General features: G+C 39.2%; 1 protein-coding gene across 1 annotated transcript; it reads right to left on the bottom strand.

The window, feature by feature from the left end:
* Window positions 1-3,187: 3,187 nt before the first annotated feature.
* BRS3 (bombesin receptor subtype 3) lies at window positions 3,188-8,982 on the bottom strand. Its single transcript, XM_054473114.1, has 3 exons — window positions 8,381-8,982; window positions 6,445-6,796; window positions 3,188-5,006 (listed from the first exon to the last, which is right to left on the bottom strand). The coding sequence occupies exons 1-3, from the start codon at window positions 8,812-8,814 to the stop codon at window positions 4,593-4,595; spliced, it is 1,200 nt and encodes a 399-aa protein (XP_054329089.1). The 5' UTR covers window positions 8,815-8,982; the 3' UTR covers window positions 3,188-4,592.
* Between the last annotated feature and the right edge of the window lie 1,802 nt (window positions 8,983-10,784).

Genomic DNA, 10,784 nt, shown 5'->3' with positions numbered 1-10,784 from the left:
TTCTTTACGACTCCCTGGGATAGACACCGGATCTTGTTCATCTTGGTAGCCTAAACTCCTGGCACCGGCTCTGGTGTCTAATGCGGAATGAGCGAATGAATGAACGAATGAGGGGTAGAAGGGCCAACTTTCTTTTTCTGGTGTCAGCCTTCTCCTTTATCGGTCTCATACCTTCCTCTGGCTGGAGTTCGACTCCATGGGAAGGATGGGAGGGGCAGCAGTTGCCTGCCTCTTGTACTGCAGATTTCAGTGGCGCTCGAGCTTCGAACTTGAAACTTAAGCATAAATGTAAACATCCCAGTGTAAACACCAGCTTTATTGGCCGGGAAACTCCGCTTCTTTGTCATTCTTTTAGAAAGACACAGCATACTTTTGTTCTAAACAGAACTTTGTTTTCAGGAATTACACTCATTGCTGAAAAGGAAAAGGTCCATATTTTTAAGTTGGGCAGGTATTTATTGAGCCCCTACTAAGTGCAGGGCAGTGCATGAGGTTCTGGCGACCCAGGAGTCGACAAGACAGGCACAGCTCAGAGGAGACAGAATTAGGATGGTTGGCAAATGACAGATTTGAGATGCTGGAGGACAGCAGTTCTCAAACTTTTTGGTTCCAGGTCCTCTTTACATTAAAACATTGAAGACCCCAAAAAACGTTTGTTTGTGGTTTATACTTACCGATATTTCTGCACAAAAATTAAAGCGGCTGTTAAAAAATATTAATTCATTAAAATAATAAGGAACCTATTAGTGTAAACATAAATATCATAACCCGGGCTTGAGGGTCGGGAAAACCTTACCAGAAGAAATTATTTCACTATTCCAGTGACCTTCACTTCTAAACATAGCAGTTGAGTACTGCTTCTAGAAAATCCTGGCTCCCCACACACCAGTTGTGTGAATCTATGGTTTCAACGATAACAACAGTTTTTAATAGTTTGGGTTAGTTTTTTTTTTAATTACATTTCTTTTTCATGAAGTTCTCGTTCTGGTAGGAACTCTTGGAGAACTGAATTTGTGTGCATTTTTATGATATAGGTAATGTGAGTTTTATTAGGCTTAAACTTTGCTAAATATTTTTTCCTGGATCCAAAAATAGCATACAGCTGTTTTCAGCAATGTGTTATTGGGCTCCCATTTCATTCCCGAGTTCACAGCATAGGTGATAATATGCGACACCACCCTACTGCACATATCATTGAGTGCCGGCTCTACCACAACCGTCTTTTGAGCAGGTGACTGAAAGGGTTCCTTATGCTTATGTCCCATGTCACCCAGCCATCCTGGCCCAAAGGCTGCCCAGGGCCTGTGTGGTGACCTGGCAGATAGCTCTGCATTCTAAACTGGATTTGACTGAGCCAGTAAGAACCTCTCCCAGAAAGTTTGAGTATGGAACATACAGGGATGTGGTCAGAGTAGCAAAGAAGCAAGGAGATACTCCCAGGGAAGGTAAAAGGCAGAACAGAGGCCTGCTGTGGAGAAGTTCCCCACGGGTGAGAGGAGCAGCTGAAGCAGCGAAGGAGGGTCACTGAGTCACCATACTAGTGAGGCAGTGGAGTTGAGAGGTAAACACATTGTACCTGTAATGGCATTCTTTTTGGTCGTGAGATCTGACAGTTATAATTGCACAATGCTGTGGTCTCTATGAGGCTTGGTTCCTATTTTTTCTCATTTCCCTGCATATTCGTAGAATGACTCCCTAATGACTGAGGTAATCTGAAAGCATCTCTGTCTTTGTAACCTGTCTTTTTCAAGTTTTTTTTTTCCTGCAAGTTATAGAAACACTCGAGGTAACAAAAAAAAGGGGAGTGGGTTATAAAGATTGGGGTGGCTACTGAAACTCCAGGACTGCAGTGTAGATGGCCACATAAAGGGATGCTGGACCTAGAAAGAATCTACACAGCCGGCTTCTCTCTGAATATGTGCTTCATTCTTCCCTCTGACCTTTGTATGGGGTGATCTGTGTTGTACTTCTGCCCTAATAGGCCGCAGCCTTCTTGGTGGATAAATATACATTAACCTACAAAAGCAGAGACTGCACTCCAGATAGGACTCACCTATCTGGCCTACAGAAAACACAAAATATGTCCATTAAAAAATTTCACAAATATCTCCCTCAGTGATATTTATTTGTATGCTTGCTTGTTAATTATATAAATAATTAAGGTATTAATAAAATTAATGTTTCCCTGCAAAAAAAAAAAAAGAACTCTTTCTGAAAAATTACTGAACTATACCAAATCAGATTTTTTTTAAATGGTCCCTTCAAGCCCACTCTGTCCAGGAATTTTCCTATCCCCACATCCTGTAATCTCAAGACTTAGTGGAAATAAAAAGACTTCTGCCTTTCTGACAAAAAGATCGATGAATTTCTGACCTAAGATGACTCAAACTGCAGAAATTCTGCAAACCCAAATTTGCTATTTTCAGCAGAAAAGCGAGTGGTAAGTGTTTTGTAGTGCTTTCACCTTCAATGATGAAGACTTACCTGCTGGACGTTTTGGTAATGGCTAACGTCGTGACTGTGTTTTCATGCTTTGTGGAGTATTACTGTATTATGGTCCATATTTTAAGTCTTGGGTGAGGGAAGACCCTGAGCAACATTGAGATGTATACAGAATTTATTTTGTATATATCCCACCTATCCCCACCATTTAGAATTCTCTCCAAAGAAATGAAATTTTCCATAGAAACATTTCTGGAACCACAATAGGCAGTGTGAAAAAAATTGTGGCTGTTAGGGCCTACTTGTAAGGTTAGCCATGACAAGGATAATCTGTTGAAAAAGAGACCACCCTCTCAAAAATCAAAGCAAAGCTGTGAATTTTAAGCCAACTACAACTACGGATGGAAGGAGGCTGATGCCCTACACAGCCATTTAGGGAATTATTTTATATCCCTAACCTAAGGATTGCTGAGAATGGAAAAAAAAAAAAAAAGTTCTTTGAGTTCTAGTTTTATAAACTGCCAAAAAGCTGTCTTCACTTTTGTATTCTGGTACTTTTATCAAGTTATATCTGAAACGTTATTAGAGTTTAGGAGAGTAAAGATGTAATTTTTACTTAGAGTGAGGAAAATAGTAAGATTGTTTTAGGGCTCTGTGACTTGAAAGTAACATTTTGGAATTAAAATGGGTTCCATTATATTCTGTCAGAAATACTGTTTTTAGAATATAAAGTTACACAGAGTCATTTAAAACTTTATTTCATATTTGTTTGTTTTTCCACACTTATTACAGTGTCCACTTTAAAACAATACTAATAGAGTATCACACCCCCCCCCCACTTTAAGTAAACCAATTTTACAGAAAGTTAAAGTCTAATGTTAATATTTATTACCTTTTGGAGCCACATCATTAGCGAAAGTTCACGACTCCACAAGCCATTTAAAGAAAGCTCAGCATTACGAAAAGCACACTCAAACATCAAGTTTTTTTAAAAAAATACAAATTTACCTATAGTGCCAAACATGTTTAAATTTGCTCCAAAAATTTTTCTGAAACCACAGATCTAAATCTGACACGTCTATTGACAAGAGTTTTTTTTTTTTAAACAATAATTATTAACAAGTGAATGATGTTAGCAGGTAGGAGCACAGGATAGAAAATCAGAACTTTCCATCTGATTTCCATGGGCAGAGATTAATTAGGCCATACACTTACAGGACTTAGGCACCCATCGGGTTTAATAAAGTCAAGCAGGAAGATGATCTGATCACAATTGCACACCCAGGGGTTAGGGATTTCATATGGTACTTCTGCATGTTTTTAGAAAGAGGGCACTGCTTACCAGAAAGAAACGAATTTCTGTAAAGGAAGAATTTCAGACACTGTGGCAGGTTTGCAGATTTTTCAACAGGGGTCCTCAAATGACACCATAAACATGGCCACTTATTCTGCCTATGAATAAGGCAAGTTCCTAACAATATTTGTGAATGATAACTTAGCCCAGTTATTAATCCATGGCAGTTGTAAGTGTTGACCCAGTAAGGCAAGCACTGTGCCCCAGATCTTTACTCAGTGCTTTATATTCGCTGACTCCAAAACATTTTCATTTCAACTGCACAGATTCAGCTACAATGGAATACAGATTAATGGAAAAGGGCAGCCATTCTGTGAAGTTTATTTTTAAGAAAATAGCCTAAGAGATGCTTTCTCTCTTTTGTGATCCGCTTTTCACATACAAAGTATCTCTAGATTTACACCACACAGTAAACACAAACACAATTTTATGCAAATCACAGTATATGAGGAATTAGAAGCATCACAGATGTGATTAAACAACAAATGAGATTTTTAAGTTTCATCTTGTTTATTACACCTTCCTTCCCATTCGACTTCCCTTACGATTCACTGGCATATATAAACTTGTCTTTCTGCACTTAGTGGGGCTTCATTTTATTTAGAAAGCCTGATGACATTACTATTTGTACTTTGAAGAAAGTAATGGTTTGTATTTTACTTACTTATAGGGATCCTTCACTCCTAAGATTTCAACACACTTTTCAAACAACAAAAATCTGGACACCATACACCTACACACAGCTTAGAGTCGGATACACACGCTGGGAGGAGAAGCAGCATTTTTCCTTGAAAAGCTAGAATCTGTCCTCTGCCTGCTTCACACTACACCCAGTGAACGAGGTCACACTAATTTCAGACATCTGTATGCTCCCAGTGCCCGGGACCCTTCCCATCACAGCTAGGGTGGTAAGAGAGGTGTCAGCAACAGGAGGCTCAGGCCGTTCCGCCTTGCAACAGAACAACTGAGCTTTAAAATGCTTCTGGAAGCTTTTGCTCAGCCAGTAGAGAGCAAAGGGGTTTACGCAAGAATTGCTGAAAGCCAAAACCCGAGAGAAAATGGTGAAAATGAAATGCATGGCAGAGGGGTCTACATAGGTTTGAGAAGTGAATGAATGGTAGAGGTACAGGAGGTGATTTGGCAACCAGCAGAGGGCAAACAGAGCCACCAACACCAATACCGTTCTGGCAATTCTCTTTCGGGATTCGATCTATAGGGGGAAGAAACAGCAAAAAAAAAAAAAAAAAAAAAAAAAAAATCATTTAGCTGTGAGAGATTTTAAAAAGTTATCCTATAAATTTACATAGAAATGTACCGTTAATTACAGCTGATTTCCCTTTGAACACGCATTTGTATGCTAACTGGCTGGGATGTGCAAGAAGTCAGCCTGTTACTATATAACACAGCAAGTCAATTGGCATGGTAACCTCTGATCTTGGACTCATTAACTCTAATTCAGAGACACCTTTCCCCCTAATTTCGAGATACTCTAGGATGTCTGCAGTTAACTCAAAGAATGCTGTGGAATTCTCCACAATTTAATGTAATTAAAAACAGAGAGATACTATACAAAATTGCTTTCACTGCATCAGCAGAAGCTGACTAGGTCAGAATATTCTTTTGAGGTCTATGAAAGTTGCCAAGCTGGTATCTAAAATTGTTTTTATAGGAATTCTAACCATATAGTCAAAGAAGTAAACCCAAAATGTGCTGTCCTTTTTATGTGAAGATAATCCTACCTACATCTATTAATAAGAGAAATGAGCCAAGTTAGGTGAATATATAGCCCGTGGTCACAAATAGAGCAAAGGTAACTGGTTCACATGGGCATTAAATATGCAACTTCAGTCTCATGAGCACCATTGTTAAACTAACTGAATGGACTAGCTCTAAAAAAGGCACAGTTCTCTGTGTACCGATCAAGGGGTTAATGGAATCCTCTCTCCTCCTTCCCCAGAGGTTAGAAAAATATTTTTAATCAAATGGAACTATGTTTTGGCAACATTCCTTTTATTCTGTCCATATTTATGGGGGGAGCACACGTGGCTCTTGCAGTGGTCTTAATCAAGCTTCTGTGAGTCACTGTGTTCTCATGCTACTTGCATTCCACTCTTTCCCCTCACTCCTCCCCACCTCCGTTTGCTCATCTGTGTGTAAGTGGTTTGCATTGAATAGTGTTATGGATTCTTGCCAGTTCTATATGCTGTGTATTTTTATTCTGTTACACTTTCTAAAACAAAAGATGCTTTTCTTCATAGTATCATCTTATGCAGTGTTCCCCACTATTCCATGGGGTAAAAAATTTTGACTACTCTCAAACTTCAATTGTCCCCTCTCTAATAGTAGTAGTCTTACCATTTATTGAAATACTTACTCTGCACCTAAGCATTTCATCTATATCATCTAGTAATCATCTTCATTTTACACATGAGGAAACCGAGGCTCAGAAAGGTTAGGTAACTTGCTCAAGATTACCCAGCTAGTACGTGATAGAACTGGGATTCAAACCGGAGCCTATGCTCATAACAAAAATACTACACTGCTATTGCATTTATACACAGGAAGATACACAGTTACTCACTGTGCAAAAGTAGGAACTTCACTTCTAAATTCAAACTAGATTTGCATGAGTACTGATTAATACATACCTGTTTACGGGCATGGCTTTGTTCCTCAGTAGGTATGTTCAGGGTGCTTTTGTAAAGGGTCCTAGCAATCAAGGAATAGTAGACAGAGATAATAGAGAGTGGAATAATGTAGAACACTAAGAAGCACAGCAGAGAATGTATTTCTTGCAAGAGCTTCTTAGAGACAGGATAAGAGGTACATGATTCAAATGTCATATTTTTGTTGGGATCTCGAAAAGTATATACATTTGAAAATATAGCCTCAGGTAGAGCAAATATCATAGACACGATCCAGACGCAGCCAGCTTTTACACAAGTCTTCAGGATGGCATTGGAGGGCTGTCGCTCAAGTGGCTTCACAACTGCCTTGTATCTAGAAACACATAATCAGAGGCAAAGGTCCAAATAAATGTCAAAGTCACCAAATTTTAGGGTGAGAAGTGACCTTAGTGGTCATCCAGTTCTACCCTCCATGCATATGTGTATAACCAAGTCAACGTTAACCAACTAGAATTGGCTATGGTTTTAAATGCAGATAATACATCTCAATATTTTTATTTATGCTAATCACCTTTTCCATTATTCACTCCTATGAGATATTCCAGATTTGCAATTTTATAATTTTATGTATAGACTCTCTATTTAGGACAAATAAACGTTTATCAGCATGACTTCATGTGTGATTGAGAGTAATTCACCACCTGTGTATTACCTTAAGTGTAATACACTTAAGGTACCTAAAAGACTTCTTTTGTATAAGTGACTGATGTTAAACTGAATTAATTTTCCTTTCTTCATGAGTGAACAGTTATCAACCTTCCTAGAAAAGAATTCCAAGGGTTTATGTGGTAAAGAGGAGAGGATTAATTTCTTCCCTGTTTGTAAGTGTTAATTCGTTGCCCAAGCTGATCAGTGGACAGATTTAGGGCGAGGCAAAGTTGCAATCAGAAGTCCTGTGCTGGTACAGAGATACCTCCTCATTCAAACAAATGCACCTTAAAATCTACAGTCATTAAGCCAGTCTGCCCTCAAATAGAATATAAGACCAGTCAAAGCAAAAATCGTAAAAAGACACAGGGAAAGGTTTTCCTCTTCTCAGATTCTAGAATCTGAAGAAGCTATTCCTTCTGGTACTGCCAAACATCGATTACTTACAGGATTCTTGCAGGCTTTTTAAAGCATCACTTTTAACATTTGGAGCCTCAAGTTTTTTCATGTTTTTACAGTTATTCTACAATAGGAACACAGAAAAACAGAGTACTTGGACTGAAAATATCCTAACACAGAATCTGAACACCCTGACTGCAAGAGGATCTCACACGCTTTCTCCACAGAGCTCTAAAAGTCAACCAAGATTAATTTATTTCTCTGGAAATGATAATGTCACTGAATGCCTATAGAGAAAACAAATAGAATTACGTGATGACATTACACTAAGTTACCAGGGAGTTGAAAACCTCACCGTTTTTCTGCCATTAGCTAATTTGATGAATTTCAAATAAATTAGATGCTTGTGTCTTTTTACCACTCTTCCGATATACAGTAATACATATGTGGTCAATTTCACACCTATCCTGGTTTTCATGTTGACTATGTTGCACCACTAGGCTGCACTAATGTATAAAGCATGAATTTTTTTCTTTTACACCTGGAACAATTTGCTTTACTTAATAAACTGGAGAAAAATAAAAACCCCATTCAGTATACATTCGAGCAAACAATAAGAATAAATTATCCATAAAGCATGCAATTTCAACTTCTCCTCCGTGCTAATACAGAAATTTTAACATTCTTACACTAACTTTTATTTTAAATGCCACCAGATTTTCCAATCTCACATCCACGTTACAGAGTGTGAGAAAAGCAAAATAGTAGCCAGTAAATGCTAAGTACAAGATTTCCTTTCTTTTTGCCCAATTTCACATCCTGGCAAATACAACAGAGAAAAGAAACTCACCTGTCAGCGCTGAGAATTGTTAATGTGAACACTGACACACCAACAGAAGTGAGCCGGATGAAAGAGAGCACCTTACAACCAATTCTTCCGAACAGCCATCCTTCTGCAAGGTAGTGGGTTGCATCCACTGGCACACAAGTTAGCAGAAGTAAAAGATCTCCAAAAGCCAGGCTGGTGATGAAAATATTTGGAACTGTTTGCATGGATTTGGTCTTGAAAAAGACTTTGATGAGAATAGCATTTCCAAGGATGCCCACTGAAATGATCACAGCATAAGTAATATAGATGGCACACAATGCTTCTATTCCTGGAGAGTTGTCCCCGCTCCATCCTTTATTTGTGTTATCGTTAGAAACCACAGAGCTTGATGATTCTGTGTCATTTGTGATTGAAATTAAAGTCTGATTAGGTGAGTGAGGCTGCCTTTGAGCCATTTCTTCTGAAGACTGTGTCTTTAATATTTCTTCTTCTCAGTTCAAATGCAGTTGATTGTCACGTCCAATGCCTACGTCTAGTAATGAGATGGTATTAGGAGAACAGAACAGAACAGAATGGGAAGAAAATCCAAGACATCCGGATACTCCTTTGCTTCAGTTCTGTGTGTCTCCCAGCATGCTTGGCTAAATGCTTACCCATCTGGCACTGAAGAGTAGGAGGTGGAGTTTTATTGGCGTGTCCTGTCATAAGGAGAGGGAGGGGGCTGGGGAAATGCTCTGCAGTTGCTTATTCTTCCCTGCTGGGGAATCTTGGGACCAACTAGACCCTATTAAATCATCTTATTTATTATTAGAATCACCCTGTTTTCATATCTACCCAGGATGGTCTATATAGGTTTTGTCAATTTTTTTTTAGAAAAAAACCATTTATCCCCCTGCAATCACATGGTAGTGTAGTGCATTTTGTTTTACATGATAAGTAAGTGTAGGTGTCCCCTGAAGCACAACCTTGAACCCACTCCTCAAAATTTAATATCAGAGAGATGGTGAAGCAACAAATCATTTACACTTTGACAAGGTTGATGTCACCTCCAAGGAGTGATAATTCAGGTCACTTACCTAGCTCTGTCACATGGTAAACCCCAACTTTGCAGTTATCCAGGCTGTGCTGTACAATATCAAAACAACCTTTTTAATTTTTTTTTTTTTTTTGAGACAAAGTCTCACTCTGTCACCCAGGCTGGAGTGCAGTGGCTCAATCTCGGCTCACTGCAACCTCCGCCTCCTGGGTTCAAGAAATTCTCCTGCCTCTGCCTCCCAAGTAGCTGGGATTACAGGCGCCTGCCACCATGCCCGGCTAATTTTTGTATTTTTAGTAGAGACAGGGTTTCACCATGTTGGCCAGGCTGGTCTCGAACTCCTGACCTCAGGCAATCCGCCTGCCTCGGCCTCCCAAAGTGCTGGGATTACAGGCATGAGCCACCACACCCGGCCAAAACAACCTTTAAGAGATGAAAAATCCAGGCACAGCACCAGTTGCTTTGTCTCTAAATGTCCTAATAAAACCACTTTTTCTGTTTGACTGTCTGTTTTAATGCCATGTTTTCTTTTAAGGGGCTGTTTAGGATTTTTCTCTCTAGAAATGGTTAAAGGGAACCTCACCTGCCTTATTCCAAAACAAAACAATACAGAACATCACTGCTCAAGCTCCTAACACAAAATAACTTTTAAGAATGAAAATCATCATTTGCAGATGAAGAAATGCCATAGGTGACTCCAGGGATGATGGGCATGTAGATGATGTTTACATCAACTGAAAGAAGTACACATTTAAGGCAATCACCTCAGTACCAGCCAGAGAAGCTACTTTTTACAGAAAACATAACCATGTGCTTTATATGTATGTGTTTGTGGTGGGGGCACTGTTTGGGAGCAGGAAGCTAGCAGTTGGAGTGTAGTTACTAATTGAAGCTGCTAAGAAATAGTCTCTGAAATTATCAAATGCAATGCATAATCTCTCAGCTAGAAACCATGTAGTGAGGTGTTCATAAATATAACCATATTAGAAAGTAGTCTGGGGAGCGAAGTGAAAAAGAGCAAAGTATTTGGCTAGCTAATGAACAGGGGGAACAACAAAGTTTGTTCTTTATACTTAGTAGGGGCGATCAGTTCTTCAGAGAAAGTGAAGTGGATGAATTGAATCAATTACCTGCTTAATTTCATGAAGGGTGGAAGACAGATGTGGTTTAAGTCCCCCTAACCACACCTATCCCCCACCCTTTATAAGTTATCGCCACAGCTTGAATCACTCAGCTAAATAACTGCCTTTGATGGGAATGGGGGTGCGGGGGAGTGTTTGCATAAACCTAAGTTCCTAAGCTTTCAGATATATACACTTTAGTAATTTCATACACTGGGCTGGTTCTTCAAGATTGTCTCTACAGAAAAGGGCTCCTTAAAGGGTTCAC

Source organism: Pongo pygmaeus, chromosome X (assembly GCF_028885625.2).
Source record: "Pongo pygmaeus isolate AG05252 chromosome X, NHGRI_mPonPyg2-v2.0_pri, whole genome shotgun sequence".
Lineage (NCBI taxonomy): Eukaryota > Metazoa > Chordata > Mammalia > Primates > Hominidae > Pongo > Pongo pygmaeus.
Note: the sequence above shows the minus strand (reverse complement) of the source record. Positions and strands in the feature narration are given on the sequence as shown.

Bases quoted from the DNA above. Each gene is read 5' to 3' on its own strand.
- BRS3 (XM_054473114.1), bottom strand. From the start codon at position 8,814: ATGGCTCAAAGGCAGCCTCACTCACCTAATCAGACTTTAATTTCAATC. The intron at 6,797-8,380 runs GTGAGTTTCTTT...ATGTGTTTCTAG, and splicing joins ACAATTCTCAGCGCTGACAG to ATACAAGGCAGTTGTGAAGC. The intron at 5,007-6,444 runs GTATGTATTAAT...TTCCCCCTATAG, and splicing joins AAAGCCATGCCCGTAAACAG to ATCGAATCCCGAAAGAGAAT.